This window comes from Chenopodium album, chromosome 7 (assembly GCF_948465745.1).
Source record: "Chenopodium album chromosome 7, dcCheAlbu1.1, whole genome shotgun sequence".
NCBI lineage: Eukaryota > Viridiplantae > Streptophyta > Magnoliopsida > Caryophyllales > Amaranthaceae > Chenopodium > Chenopodium album.
In genome coordinates, this window is record NC_137840.1 from 74,477,079 (window position 1) to 74,493,489 (window position 16,411).

At 31.8% G+C, this 16,411-nt stretch overlaps 4 protein-coding genes across 4 annotated transcripts; 3 read left to right on the forward strand and 1 right to left on the reverse strand.

Moving 5' to 3' along the window:
• Positions 1-967: 967 nt before the first annotated feature.
• Positions 968-3,279, forward strand: LOC145638551 (uncharacterized). Its single transcript, XM_081689532.1, has 4 exons — positions 968-1,579; positions 1,898-2,081; positions 2,288-2,352; positions 2,636-3,279. The coding sequence occupies exons 1-4, from the start codon at positions 1,053-1,055 to the stop codon at positions 2,913-2,915; spliced, it is 1,056 nt and encodes a 351-aa protein (XP_081545658.1). The 5' UTR covers positions 968-1,052; the 3' UTR covers positions 2,916-3,279.
• A 1,275-nt stretch (positions 3,280-4,554) lies between these two features.
• On the forward strand, positions 4,555-8,372 carry LOC145640672 (uncharacterized). The gene is made up of 6 exons (XM_081691910.1): positions 4,555-4,621; positions 5,844-6,406; positions 6,814-6,997; positions 7,451-7,509; positions 7,641-7,851; positions 8,016-8,372. The coding sequence occupies exons 2-6, from the start codon at positions 5,883-5,885 to the stop codon at positions 8,370-8,372; spliced, it is 1,335 nt and encodes a 444-aa protein (XP_081548036.1). The 5' UTR covers positions 4,555-4,621; positions 5,844-5,882.
• Positions 8,373-10,705: 2,333 nt separating this feature from the next.
• Positions 10,706-13,255, forward strand: LOC145638552 (uncharacterized). Its single transcript, XM_081689533.1, has 5 exons — positions 10,706-11,265; positions 11,429-11,612; positions 11,738-11,802; positions 11,910-12,120; positions 12,274-13,255. The coding sequence occupies exons 1-5, from the start codon at positions 10,730-10,732 to the stop codon at positions 12,622-12,624; spliced, it is 1,347 nt and encodes a 448-aa protein (XP_081545659.1). The 5' UTR covers positions 10,706-10,729; the 3' UTR covers positions 12,625-13,255.
• A 258-nt stretch (positions 13,256-13,513) lies between these two features.
• Positions 13,514-15,021, reverse strand: LOC145639562 (actin-depolymerizing factor 10-like). Its single transcript, XM_081690834.1, has 3 exons — positions 14,776-15,021; positions 14,095-14,360; positions 13,514-13,831 (listed from the first exon to the last, which is right to left on the reverse strand). The coding sequence occupies exons 1-3, from the start codon at positions 14,776-14,778 to the stop codon at positions 13,681-13,683; spliced, it is 420 nt and encodes a 139-aa protein (XP_081546960.1). The 5' UTR covers positions 14,779-15,021; the 3' UTR covers positions 13,514-13,680.
• Positions 15,022-16,411: the final 1,390 nt, after the last annotated feature.

The window sequence follows — 16,411 nt, forward strand, 5'->3', positions numbered from 1 at the left end:
TTAACTACGGCCCGATTCTGTTCACATTAAGATTAATAAGTTTAGATAAATCACATAAGTAAAAATCAAGTGAATAGAATGCACCTATAGTCGTCTATGACATGGCCAATGATGAGATTATGAGGGGATGCAAATCAAAGAGAATATTGATAATTGGAAACTATATATTCTTAATTAGCATACCTAATATATAAGATTTTGAGGGGAAAAAAACAATTATGGGAGATATGTAATTAAGGGAATATTGGAGTGTATAACTCGCTCATTTTGACACAATATACTTACCTAATTAAGGGAGTCAAAGATTTTACAAAAGGAAATATTAAATATTAATTTGTTGTCTTATTGGGTAATAAATAATGGACAAAAGTTAGAAAAATCAAATAATTAAAATAAGGGTAATGTTTTATGTAGCCCTAACGGCTACGGAGTATATAAGCATTAAATATACTCTTGAAAATTGTATAAAATTAGGAATTCATGACAAAAAATACACGTAAATCAGTGTTATTAGTGTGTATATACTATATTTTGATGATTTCTTAACTTTTTACGGTTTTCAAGTGTAAATTTAATGCTTATATGTAGCCATAAGGGTTATGTATAACATTTTCCTTAAAATAATTAATGGTCAAACATTATCACAAGAAAAATTAGTCGGCATTAGAATAGAGTATGACCAATTGACCACATATAAGCCTAATAGAGTTTCATATTAAAATTAATTGAGTAATTGGTGATAGTTGAAGTAGCGGCCTATTTTTTTTTTTATTCATTCATTCTCCCTTTATATCTTCAATACGGAACTGGTTTAAACTCAATGTTCGAACCTTGTGGGGTGCAACCGGGCAAAGGGGCGAGGGAAGTGAGGGAAATAGAGGCCAAGGGTTGCACAATAAGCTTTGCTTAATTATCCCTTCTAACAATGTAACTTGTACATAACTTTAATAATTGACATACATTTCTATTAATTGACCAAGTACGTACTAACCATTTTATTTTTTTTTAATCTTTTGGTGCATATTCCTCAGTCAAGGATATTAACCTACTCAATGCTACTTAACAACAACTACAATTACAAGTACCCAAAGAAAGATGAATATCAACTCAACTGTACCTCAAGTAACATGAACATAACATGTCCATCAAACTACCCTCCTACAACATACGATCTCAATTTCGAATCGAACGAAACATGCCCCGAGTACTTTAGATGGATACACGAAGACTTGAAAATATGGAAGGAGAATGGTATTACAAGAGAAATGGTGGAGAGTTTGCAAGAAAATGGTACACATTTTAGATTGGTTATTGTGAATGGAATAGCTTATGTTAAGCAATATGGTAAGGCTTACCAAACAAGGGATACGTATACATTATGGGGCATATTACAACTCCTTAAGTTGTACCCTGGTAGACTACCTGACCTTGATTTGGTGTTCCAATGTCATGATCTAACATCCATCAAAAAAGACGATTATAAAGGAACAAAGGCCGCCTTTGCACCTCCACAATTTCATTATTGTGGGGATGATTCTACGTATGATATTGTCTTCCCTGATTGGTCTTTTTGGGGCTGGTAAGTCATCGATCAATCATTTCAATTATGTATGTTACATTTCATCCAAGAGATGAATAACTAGTCAATGGCGGATCTATGTAGGTGCCTGGGTGGCAGTGTGGCACGGGCCCACCAAAATTATTTTAGATTTCTTTTTATAGTTTAAAATTCAGATGATATAAAAGGTCATGTCTTCATACTTATTCACTAAGTATCCCTCCAAACTTAATAGATCCATCTCTGTCACTAGTTATGAATATCAATCATATCATGTCTAAAGTGTATTATTAGGCATGTTTAATCATGTATGTGTAAATGTCTTTTGCAAAATTTCAGGCCGGAAATTAATATAAAGCCATGGGTGCCCTTGTTGAAGGATATCAAAGAAGGCAACCATGTGAAAAATTGGACTTCTAGGGAGGCCTATGCTTATTGGAAAGGAAATGTGTATATCGGTCCAAGACGTGAGCTTAAGAAATGTAATTCCACAAATGATTGGAATGTTGTAATTGTCAAACAGGTAATTACAGTCCTTATTACTCTATATAACCATAAGTAATGCAAGAGTTTTTAATTTCTTGTGTGCACAATGTTACGTTTATAATATGGAGAACTCACTAACTCGGTAACTCCTAATAATGTTGTAATCGAAAAATGAAAATAAAAAATTATCAAAGTTATGCTTAACAAAAGTGTAGTGATGACTAATGCATTGCACATTGACAGGATTGGCGCAAAGAAGAAGAAGATGGGTTTAGGAATTCTAATTTGTCAAAGCAATGTAATCATAGGTATGTTTTCTTTTAATATTTAACTTTTTTTTTTTTTTTAAAAAAAAGGTCTAAACTACAACAGAGCTTTTTTTTTTATGTAGTTTGCCACACCGTGTGATCTCTAGCAAATGAACAGAATAACCCCACTATAACACTTACCGAGTAATTCTATAACAATAAATGAGTAACCCCTATAACATTGACTGAATGGTATGACCAACCACATATAAGACTGTATAAGAATTAGTGAAATTACATTTTTTTTTAATGTATTTTTTTATATATATATTTTTATTTGCAGATACAAGATATATATGGAAGGATATTCATGGTCAGTGAGTGAAAAATACATTCTAGCTTGTGATTCCATGACCATTTTGATAAACCCTAAATATTATGAATTTTTTACAAGAAGCTTAATTCCTATGGTGCATTATTGGCCTGCAAACCCTGATAACTTGTGTCATTCTATCAAATTTGCGGTTGATTGGGGCAATAAAAACACTCACGAGGTTAGTTTCCCTCTTACACAAGAGAATGTGAAGTTGAATATTCAAAATAATTCCGGAATAAGAGTCTAATTTTTTTTTTTTTAATCTTATATTATTTATTATTATTTTTGGCTAAAATTGAATTAATGGATGTATAAACAGGCTCAAGAGATTGGAAAAGAAGGAAGCAAATTCATATTCGACCAAATAAAAATGGAAAATGTGTATGATTACATGTTTCATTTGTTGAATGAATATGCAAAACTACTAAAGTATAGGCCCACTATACCTGAAGGGGCCATTGAGTTATGCTCCGTGAAATTCGCATGCAGCCCAATGGGCTTGGAGACTACTTTTAAAAAGGAGGCTATGGTTAATGGGCCTTTGAAACATGGCCCATGTAAACTTCCCCCACCTTATGATCCAAACACACTACAAGCTATTGTTGATCGAAATGCCAAGATCAAACAAGTTGTTGAGATGTGGGAAAAGGGAAGTGCCTAATTTGCCATAATTTCATACTTGATACAATGTATGCTTTCAATTTTAGACTAAAATGTGAAAACGTGGTTATCATGTCATATAAAGTGTTAATGCATTTTTTATGTTGATTCAGAATACCAATCTATTCTATTGAATATTACTAAAACAAAACATGCTGACATCATCAAGGGACACTTGTCGACTTTTTATGAAATTTTTTCCCGCCAAAACTATTTTTGACATCATCATCTTTTTACCAAATTTTTTTCTTCCTTAGCTCTAAAACTAAACAAATACAATATTTCTGTCAAAATTAATTAATGAGTTATTACACATTTTCAAATACAAATATTCAAACAAATAATATCTATTTAAGCCGTGCAACACACGGAATTAAACTAGTGCACTAATAATTGTCAATATTTGAAATATCGTGTTACAACAAATCTCTTCTTACATTATACACATAACCTTAAAAATGACATTTATGTTTCTCAACCAAGAATACTAAGCAACATTTTTCTTTTGGTGTGCAAACAAAGAGGGATGATCAAACTAAGCCCGATTTGGCCTAGCGTGAAAAATGCCCAAGTTTGGACAGAGTTTTTGGGATAGAAATTCAGACACGAGCTAGTCCGTCCCTAACCAACTTTTCTTTTTCTTTCTTTTTTTTTTTTTTTTTTTTTTTTAGTTTTTTCGCTAGAAATTCAGACACGTGCTTTGTAATATTTGGTTACAAGAAAACGTTATGTGTGATCTTATTTGAATGTTCTCAATGTAAATTATATTAATATTTACTTTTTATAATTTTGCAATGTTAATGATAAGAAATATTGATTGTTAAATTTGTGCATTACAATCTTGATAAAGAAACATATCAATTAAAAAAAAAGTAGTACAAGTACATATTTTAGTTGAAATTTCAGCTCCTTCAGCCCATTATTATTTTATCTAAAATAATGGTTTTACTTTTTCGGCCCAAACTTGGGCCCAACCAGAAGAGGACCACCTTTTAAGCCTAGGCCCAGCCCATGAACAAGTCTAGTATAAGTATATGTTTACACAAATCCTAGTATTATTATTTGTTCAAACAAAAAATGAGGAAAAAAACAGAGAAAATGGAAGACATTGTTTCTTCTTCTTCAAATAATACTTCACATAAAAAGAAAAGAAAATCGGTTTCATTCAATTTGTTATCTAAATTTTCTTCTTCAACTTCTTCATCATCGTCGTCATTTAATGCAACAACAACTACCTTGCTTCTCTTATTCCTTTTCATTTGCACCTTTGTTTTGATTCAATGGTTTGATATTGTAAGTCTATCTTTTTCTTTTTTTCATTGCTCATTTCCTTTTAGTTTAACTATATTTTATTTGTTATGATTAATTTAATGCTTACATTTTTTTTTTTTTTTGTATTAATGTATTTTCTAACTTTTTTTTTTAAAAAAAACGTGTATATATATATATATATATATATATATATATATATATATATATATATATATATATATATATATATATATATATATATATATATATATATATATATATATATATATATATATATATATATATATATTTATTTGTAAGTCCTTTTAATTATTTTTTTTTAATTTTTTAAACTATGACATGGCTAAGATGATCCTATGTACTTTGTAGGAATGCAAATGAGAATCAAATAGAACATTCTTAATGTGGAAACGATATATTCTTACCATGTAGACATAGTACATGTGATTTTGAGAACTAAATATATTCATTTATAGAAGATATGCAAGGGAATAATGCATAACTTTCTTTTATTGACATACTGATCTAATTAAAGGATCGGGTAAAATATTCTACAAAAAGAAATTAATTACTTCGTAATATGAATTTGATGTCTTATTGTGTACTAATGGGCACAAGTCCTAAAAATCAAAATACTTAAAATAATTAATGATCAAAATTATGTGTTAGCAAAATGGATCTATTAGGGGATAATATATCTATATCCTTTGATAATTTGGAGATCTATTTTTTTGGAAAACCAACTCGGCACGGAGTAATAAAAATGAAAATTTGATCTGCAAAATAAAATAGTTGGTTATAGTAATGAAAATTTGCAAGTCCAACGAGTATATATATTCTTTGATTTTTTTTTTTTAAATAAAATAATACACGGCATTTTTATAACAAATTTAAATATGCGTTAATCAAAGTATATATGACCACGTAACTTTATTTTCTTGCAAAGTAGCAAGATTCAGTTTGCTTGTGAGTAAAGGGGTACTAAGATTGAGAATCCCTCTACTCCCAAGCGATTGTAGGTTATGAGGATTGAACTTGTGACCTTAAACTCACAACGTGAATTACCTATTATCTGGTTATCTCTACTAAATTTGCTTGGTTTATATATGACACGCGTCATTTATACATATCAATCTACTAGTACAAAGAGTATGTACGTAGTAACGTAGTTGTAGTGTACTGTGGTACTAAACAATTATGTTTTTTTTTTTTTTTTAACACTATTTTGGTGCATATTTTTCAGTCAAGTCTAGCAAGCAGCACAAGGCTATTCACTTACTCAATGCTATTTAACAACTACAATTACAAGTACCCAAAGAAGGATGAGTATCTTCTCAACTGCACTTCAAGCAACATGAATATAACATGCCCATCAAACTACCCTCCTACAACATGCGATCTCAACTTCGAATCGAACGAAACATGCCCCGAGTACTTTAGATGGATACACGAAGACTTAAAAATATGGAAGGAGAATGGTATTACAAGAGAAATGGTAGAGAGTTTAGAAGATAAAGGTACACATTTTAGATTGGTTATTGTGAATGGAATAGCCTATGTTAAGCAATATGGTAAGGCTTACCAAACTAGGGATACCAATACATTTTGGGGCATATTGCAACTTCTTAAGTTGTACCCTGGTAGACTACCTGACCTCGATTTGGTGTTTCAATGCGAAGATTTACCAGCCATTAAAAAAGACGATTATAAAGGAACAAAGGCCGCCTTTGCACCTCCACAATTTCATTTTTGCGGGGATGATTCATCTTATGATATTGTCTTCCCTGATTGGTCTTATTGGGGCTGGTAAGCGATCATTCATTTTAATTATGTATGTTTCGTTAAAATTAAAATTTTACTGTAGTCATATGACTTTTGATTACCACAATTTTAAAAAAATGGACGGCTGAGATTATTTATTTTTCGATCTATTTTATTTTTAGATTTTCGAAAATATTAAGTAATATCTGGAAGATAAAAATATATTTAAAATAATTAAAAATATTTTTTTTTATCAAAATTATTAATTAAAAATAAATAAAGAAACAAAAAATCTTAGCTGTCCAGGTCATTATAAAAAAAATAAAATTATGGTAGTCAAAAGACATAAGACTACAGTAGAATCATCATTCGTTTCAAGAGATGATCCACATTGTATGCTATATAAAGTCATGTGTAAATTAAATGTCTTTCATTCGCAAAATTAATTTCAGGCCAGAAATCAATATAAAGCCGTGGGTGCCCTTGTTGAAGGATATAAAAGAAGGCAACCCAATGAAAAACTGGACTTCTAGGGAGCCTTATGCTTTCTGGAAAGGAAACTTGCATAATGGTCCAAGACGCCAGCTTAAGAAATGTAATTCCACAAATGATTGGAGCACTGTAATTGTCAAACAGGTAATTATATTACAATCCTTATTACATGCCCATAATTCCTTATGGAAAATGTCTTATCTAGATCTATCAACATATAGTAAACATCAAGCTAAGTGTATACCATCTATCTTACGGTTTTATATAAGTAATTAAGGGCATGTACAATACACTTCAGTTTAATTTCAGTTCAGTTCAGCTCCAATCAGTTCAATTCATTTCAACTTCAATCAGTTCAGTTTAACTCATTTCAGTAAATGTGAACAGACTCTAAATATTTAGAGAACGTTTTTTTTTTTTTTTTTTTTTTGTTTTTTGTTTTTTTGTTGAGAAAGAAGTATTTAGAGAATGTTCGCAAACACCTATAATTTTTTACTCCGAATCAAAAAATAAAAATAGAAAATGAGAATCATTTATTCATAAATCATGCTTAATAAATCGGAGTATATTGCTAACTAATGCAGCGTAAATTGACAGGATTGGCGCGAGAAAGAAGCATTTAGGAACTCTGATTTGTCAAAGCAATGTACACTTAGGTATGTACTCCGAGTATCTTTAACACTAGACTACTATGTAGGTTTTTTTTTTTTTTTTTTTTTTTTTTTTTTTTTTTTTTGTGTGTGTGTGTCTTGAATACAATTTTTTAATTAATTTTTAATTTGTACAGATACAAGTTATATATGGAAGGAATTTCATGGTCAGTGAGTGAGAAATACATTCTAGCTTGTGATTCCATGACCATTCTGATAAACCCTAAATATTACGACTTTTTTACAAGAAGTTTAATACCTATGGTACATTATTGGCCTGCAAACCCTGATAATTTGTGTCATTCTATCAAATTTGCAGTTGATTGGGGTAATAAAAACACTCAAAAGGTTAGTTTCTAATTTTTGAATAAGAGTCTAATTTATTTATTTTTTAAGAAAATCTTTTATTATTATTATTATTATTATTATTATTATTATTATTATTATTATTATTATTATTATTATTATTATTATTATTTTGACTAATATTGAATTAACGGATGTATAAACAGGCTCAAGAGATTGGAAAAGCAGGAAGCAAATTCATATTTGATCAAATGAAGATGGAAAATGTGTATGCTTACATGTTTCATTTGTTAAATGAATATGCAAAACTACTAAAGTATAGGCCCACTATACCTGAAGGGGCCATTGAGCTATGTTCCAAGAAATTTGCATGCAGCCCAATGGGCTTGGAGGCTACTTTTAAAAAAGATACTATGGTTAATGGGCCTTCGAAACATGGCCCATGTAAACTTCCCCCACCTTATGATCCAAACACACTTGAAGCTATTATTGATCGAAATTCCAAGATCAAACAAGTTGTTGAGATGTGGGAGAAGGGAATTGAAGTGGCTAATTTACCATGATTTCATACTTGAGAGTTGAGAAATTGTATTCATTTAATTTTGTAGTTTTCAACAATTTGACTTTCTAGTTTGGCAACTCACATTCTGTTATTAAATCTCTATACTTCTATTATTGATCATGCTTTAAAGGAAAAAAATAACCTTTTCAGTACTAGTATTATAAAGATGTAATCGTAATTAACACTATTAACGTTCACCTTACTTTAGCATAATTGAGTTCTAGGGTTTGTAAATTTTGAGAGAATAATTTTAATAACATTATAAGCGTACAAAGTTTATATAAGTTCACATCAAATATTTTGTTAATTTTATGTCGGAAAGTAAGTCGGATTAGAGAAGTCGTGAGGTGGTGTACTTTAGAATGTTTTTTTTTTTAAGAAAATTTTCTTATTAGTTTCCATTTTTCCAAAAAGAAAAGCGAAAGCATAACGACATCACGCCACATCCCATACCGGAAACCCAACCCCACCAACAATATTATACTCCAAGTGTACTACCAAGACTTTCCAATTAGCTCAACTATACTTGTATAATTAAGCTTTATTATCCTCTAAACAAACTGTACATACTTGAATTCATTTCAAACACAAAAATGGAGGAATCTAATAATCTTCCTTCTTCTTCTACTACTCCAAAATTCTGGAATCCATTCAATTGCTTAAATTCTTCATCAAGATCGAAATGGTTTTCTGCAACAACAGCTTCTTTGTTGCTCATTTTCTTCTTCATTTCTACTCTACTTTTTACTCACTATTCCGATTATATTGTAAGTTTTCTCTTTCCTTTTTATTTCGAATTTTCTTTTATTTTTTGCTTTTAACTTTGATGATTTAATCTTCTTGTTGATTTATCTCGAAGCTTGAATATTTTATTTTTTTTTGTTTTGTGATTGTTTGAAAATAAGGTTCTATAAAATCAATTAAATTATTCTAAAATAATGCTTTAATTTGAATAACATCAAATACGAGTAGTATTTACTTTGAATTTGTTGATAAAATTTACCTAATCCGTTAGGAAGCAAATAAGCAACAATCTAATTACTATTTTAATATATAAAAAGAATTGTGTTAAGTTTCCTAAAATAGTGAAATTAAATCGAAGAGGCGTTTAGACTGATAATTGTAGCTGTAGGAGTTGCACATGTTTGGGTCATAATTGGTCCTTTGAAAATGTGGGAATCGTTGGCCACGTGACTTGATGCTATTTGTACAATTGTACATCAGTAACGTACGAAACACATATGAGTACTCCGTATACGGAGATACGGAGTACTACTATTTTTTAGACCTATAAATATGTGAATCGCTAAATACGATCAACAATTTCTAAGCAAGTGGATAAATGTATAGAAACATGTATGGACTATTGAGCATTGTATTTTATGGCTCATATTAGTCATTTTAACTCGAGTGGGTAGATAAGACATTTTAATTTTCAACTCGAGTGTGGGTGGATATATGTATAGAAACATGTATGGACAATTGAACATTGTATTTACGGCTCATGTCAGTCATTTCAATTCGAGTGTGGGTGGATAAGTGTGTAGTATGGAAGTTGAACATTGTATTGGATGAGCACTCGTAGTTGTGCAACATATGAGTTATGTGTTGTATACAGAAATTCAGACCATCAAATTGGTGATTGAATATTTGGATATTTATCAGAGTCCTATAAGTTGAGTACTTTGTTATTGTCACAATTGGTTTATCAGAAAACTCTATGTTTATATGTGAGATATTATATGCGGTTGTTATTATGTAATTATGGACCAATTTGTGTCATAATCTGAGACAAAGATTTTGTGTTGACCATCCTAAGGGCTAGGCCCATGGACCACCTTTACTCCATAAGTTTTTCACTATAACTGTTGATTGATCTTGCTAGCCCATGGCCTACCCAATACGTCGTGCAAGGCTTTTGCGAAACGTGGCTCAGTCACGGTCCACCCAGGGCCCGTGTGCACCTGTTTGAGTACAACCTACCAGACTACCACCAAGGCACCATACTTAGAATTAGGCACCCTTTATATTTCCCATATTACAAAACAGAGAGAAATAAACCTCTTCACTCTATTAGATGGAATTGTGTTTCACTTATCATACTAGAAATCTTCATTTCGAAAGTAGGAACTAGGAAACAATCCTAATCTATAACCTTTCATTTTGAATATTCCATTTGCAATAAGTTTACAAGTCGTATATACATTCATAATTCATCTATAGGATATTACATTTTTACTGAACTAGCTTGATATGCTGATCAAACAAGTGTATTGAGGTGTTGATTTTTGTTTTTTTGGGAAGTATTTTCCTCAGTCAGCTTCAGCAGGCAACTCAGTGCTATTCAACTACTCAATAATGTTCTCCAAAAACAACAATCACGAATATCCAAAGAGAGATGAGTATCTCCTCAACTGTACTTCAAGCAACATGAACATAACATGCCCTGCAAATTACTCACCTAATACATTCAATAGCAACAATTTCACATCAAACCAAACATGCCCTGAGTACTTTCGATGGATACACGAGGACTTGAAGACATGGAAGAGCCAAGGGATCACAAGAAAAATGGTGGAGAGATTGAAAAAGGATGCTCATTTTAGATTGGTTATTGTGAATGGAACAGCATATGTTAAGCAATATGCAAAGGCTTACCAAACAAGAGACGACTTTACATTGTGGGGTATATTGCAGCTCCTGAAGTTGTACCCTGGGAGACTCCCTGATCTTGATTTAATGTTCCAATGCCATGACAAACCATCTATGAAGAGGAAATACTATAGGGGATGGAGGGCCGCCTTTGCTTATCCTCAGCCTCCTCCACAGTTTCACTACTGCGGAGATGACTCAACTTTCGATATTGTCTTCCCTGATTGGTCATTTTGGGGCTGGTAATCATCAGTTAAACCACTTTATATGATCTTGATTCTAGATAATGCTTAATGTTGTCACATCCATAACAAGTATTTATCATCACTCATTAAGTTCTCACTTTGCAATCATGTGATGCTATATGGTTGAGCAGAAACTGAGTTAATTTTTGTAAATTTTCAGGCCAGAAGTCAATGTAAAGCCATGGGTGCCTTTGGAGAAGGATTTACAGGAAGGTAATGCGATGAAGAGCTGGACATCTAGGGAGCCCTATGCATTTTGGAAAGGGAACTTACATAATGGTCCAAGACCTAAGCTTGGGAAATGCAATTCTATAAAAGACTGGAATGCTCAGATCATTGACCAGGTAATCATCTTCCTTTAATTTCATTCAAGCAACATGGCCCCCATAAAGTCGAGCCTGTCTGTTGGACTTGGCCGCTGACCACCTCTGCTTGTTAAATAATGACAAAAGCTACGAAACTATTGCAGGATTGGATCAAGGAATGGAGAGAAGGGTTCAAGGACTCGGATTTGTCGAAACAATGTGTTCACAGGTGAATTATTTTTTATCCTTTTTTTTCTTTCCTTGCTCCCTTCCACATCCAAATATGGATGCTAATTAATATACTTATGTTTTGGGTGAAAATTTATCTGCGCGCAGGTTCAAGATATATATGGAGGGAAATGCATGGTCAGTGAGTGAGAAATACATTCTAGCTTGTAACTCCACAAGCCTTCTTATAAACCCTATATACTATGATTTCTTCACAAGAAGCTTAATTCCAATGAAGCACTATTGGCCTGTAAGCGATAAGCACATATGCAAGTCCATCAAATTTGCTGTTGAATGGGGCAACAACAACACTGACAAGGTAATTTTCTGAATTTACCTCTGTTTTATCATTATAAGGTATTCCTCATGATGTAGAAGCTGAAACTTGACCATTAAATGTGGTTACCTCTGTTTCATAGTAATTAGCTATCACCCTAATTCATGTTAATCGAGTGAATGAATGTAAAAACAGGCCCAAGAGATTGGAAATGCGGGGAGCAAGTTCATATTTGATCAGATAAAGATGGAACATGTGTATGATTACATGTTTCATGTGTTATATGAATATGCAAAGCTGCTCAAGTATAAACCTACTGTGCCTGAGGGAGCAGTTGAACTTTGCTCAGAGAGATTTGCCTGCAGCCCATTGGGGTTGGAAACAACATATAAGATTGAGACCATGGTAAATGGGCCTTCGGAACGAGGCCCATGCCAACTTCCCCCACCTTATGATCCTCTTACAATTCAATCTATTCGGGATCGAAATGCCAAGATCAAGAAGCAAGTTAAGTCGTGGGAACCAAATGCTTGGTACGAATGGTAAGGGGGTGAGAGAGTTGTTCTACCTTAACCAAAGTTCTTGAGTATGAGCCTAGGTATACAACATTGATTGTAGGGAGATCTTTTCCTTGTTTGAGGCTCAATTAGGCTAGTAGCCAGATTAGTGGGTAGTTTACTTACAAAGGAGGTTAGATGTTGTAAAAGGGTAGTGGCTGAAAAAGAAGAATTTTGAGGACAGTTTGTAAATTGAGTAGATGATTATTCGACTTATAAGGGTTAGATTGATTTTAATTTTTTTACATTTGATGGGTTGATTATTTGTATTCAAGAAGAAGCACGTATAGAGCCGAAGGCCTATTAGGTATACCCAAGAATACATGGTTGTGATGGTACCTATTTCCAAGTGATACAGATAAAATTATGTTCTAATTCTTGTACTTCCCTAGTGTACCTGATAATTAGCGGGAAGTCCTCGTCTTTTTACCCCTTGTTAGACCTTAAACAAAAGGAATACACTTTGGGATATAGCAATAGAATTATTTTTGAGTGAAACATATTTGTATACAACCGGAAAAGCTTAAGACTCATGGACTTCAGAACTTGTATATTGGAAGTATATTTGTTATGGAGAATTGAAATTTGTGACCAGATTTTTTTGAAAGTCAATTTAAATTTCCTGCATTTTATGTGTTAGTTTGGTAATTTGTAAAATTCCTACTTCAGGATTTTTTTTTTTTTGAAACATCCTACTTCAGAAATTAGGATTTTGTTATTTTTATCTAATTAAATGAGATGAAGACACTAACCTATACTGAAAACTACATCATTGAAAATTTGTATACTAAAAATCAGAACTATGGAAAATGAACACAACAATAGAGAAATTACAATAAAAATCTTGAAATTGTTAAGATCCTCAAGTAAATAAATAAATAAATAAATAAAACATTGGAGAGAAACTGCACTGTTGCTTTGCAGTCTTTCAATCTCCTCTGTATGTTTAAACATTGAAGAAGTGACATCTACACGAGCAATCGAATAAAGAATTTGTATTAAAAAACATTGCAGTAAGCATAATTCACAATTAATTTCATCCCAATTAGTTAACTCTCCCTTTAATTATGTCAAAACTCATCTCGCTTGGATCTGTAGCTTGTAATTCAACCTGAAAGCCATCCAACTCTCTCTTGAATGTGTCCTTTGAGCTTGCATACAACATCTTACTTCTCACTCTTGATGTGTCTGGTGACCTGCATTCATAATCACATTAAATTGTGAAATGTTGTGGGAAAAGGGTGGTCTATTTTCGCTACTTGTGTGGTTATAGTAGTGCTTTTACTTGAACATATCAACATAACTACAATCTGCTCATTGAAAACATCCGTCTGCTATTATTTGCCTAACTGTTAATCACACATTTTTTTTTCTCTAGACATAATTAAGAGTGCTAAAAAACATATCATTAACGAATATTGAACCTAGGAATGTAAAAAATGAGAATGAGAATGTATACCATGCAATGAAGAAGATCTTGCTCTTTTGACAATTTTCAACTGTAGTGAAATCATAATCATAAACAGCATAACGGCACTCATTGTCAGGCAAAGAATTGGTGAAGTCTTCATAAGTTTCGTTTGGTGTTCCTATCTTCTCTACCATAATTTGTTGCATCTTCTCCTCTATCTTAAACACTATAAACCGATGGTTTCTTTTCGCTTTCAGCTCCAAAAACTTCAATTTGCATTCATCATCTACCGCCATTCCTGACTTTGCGTTTGCCTATCATTGCAAATTACAAATAATTCATCATTCAATCATATAAATATTACTGATGAACAATGTTGCTATTAGCTCAATTGTTCTTGTTTGGAAAGTGAACATTTTAATCTAAACATCCTAAAATAGTGTATATGATGAACAATGTTCGTTCTTTTTTAGATTGAGAGATGAATTCGTACAAATTTTTGCAACATCTCGGCATATCTGTGAGTTAGTAAATGTGTTACGGTTTATGTACCCTGTATATAATTTTCATTCAGCCTTATCCTAACCAGATTCGGAAACAAAAACAACTCATTGTACATGCAAAATTATTTATTTGACATAAATTTCTACATCCGTCACTGGGAAAATTCTAACCTCATAACGAGCATGAAACGAAAAAAAAAACAATTTCATTTTAAAGAGCAATTACCATGTTGATAACTTAGCAACGAGCAGCAGCCTCCCAACAAAATGTACGAATCAATGAAAACGAACAGATCAACAGAAATCGGATGAATATGATATGTGAAAACTACAATGATCAAAAGAAGTTTTATTTGTTGTTTTAGAGAATAACAATAAAATTAAACGAACAGGTTTTGAAGGATGAGAGATTTTTAAGGGTGTAAGAAATTAATTAGATTAATAAAGAGGTGATGGATGGAATATTAATATAATCTTCTTTGTTATTCTCTGTCTCAAGATATGGGTATGTAGTAAGTATTAGAATTATGCTTCCCACGTTTGGTTCTTTATTGATTTTATGAAAAATTAAACACCGATTTTCTGTCCATTTATTCCCTCTACTTGCTTCGTAATTACTTAATAATTTGGCCGTCTAATTTTTTTATATAGACAAAAGGTGGTTCAAAATTTTTAAAGGATCCTCTCTTTGACCTTTGCTTATTTCTCCATCTTAGGAATGTGAGAGAAAATGTTTATTGTTATTGTAACGTGTTGAGACTCGAAACCGTATGTTATTCATTTTTGTGTTGTCCTATATGGGAAGAAAGGTGGATATTAATCACTCTATAGGGTTGAAGAGGTTAGAATGAAATCTCATTTGGTTTTTTTAGTAAAGGTGGTAATTAGATCATTCAATTATAAGAATCAAATGAATTTAAAGTTTTAAATTATGTTTGGTTTTGGAGATATTACGAGTTAATTTATGTTTGAGTATAATTTGAGTTTGATTTGCTAGATCTACTTGTTAACTGTCCAAATTCATCTTCCTTTATCTGTGTCCATTTTGTTTTCTCTTAAAATATACACTCCTTTAAAGTAATAATTTCAGTACATACACTTTAAAATACTACTTCATTGAAACACAAGACCTAGGATTATTAACGGTATGTGTAATTTCGATAGGATCACTAATTGAAATTTTAAATTAATCATTCTTTTTTTTATAGTTTTCACTTTATGTTTTTTTTAAAAAATATTAATTATTAAATTTACGTGTTTAAAAACTGTCAAGCCAAAAATAAATTTTTACATATAACCTAAAACCAAAAAAAAAAGGGGGGGGCGGGGGGGGGGGGGGAAGAAAAAAAAAGTAAAAATTAAGGTTGGACAATAAAAAGTCAATAAGAAGACCAATTGACAAAATGACCCCAACATTGGCATTTACCAGTCAATACAAAAGGTCCAATGGGTTTCTACTTTCTACTTTCGAGGAAGATACTTGTTTCTTTCCCCCGAACACGCTTCGTTACCGGGTCCAAATTTAGTCAATAATCCGTGTCTCAATGGCCCATAACCTCTCTTGGTCCTAATAAAGAGTAGGCAGTTTATTGATTCCAAACTTTACACAGGTTAATCTGACTCGGGTTATAAATTTTTAGGGTATAGTAAAAATCTACAATATTGAAAAAGAAATTGAAATACATTGAAATATTTTTATCTTTTGTCCTTAAAAATTAATGTTGTTTTTAATTTTTTTTTTTTAGATATGTTGATTTTTTCATATTTTCTTTGAATAATCTATACCTAGTATTTAAAAAGACAAACCACAATCACCTATAAGACACATGTCATCATAATTCACATATATACCACACCCTATA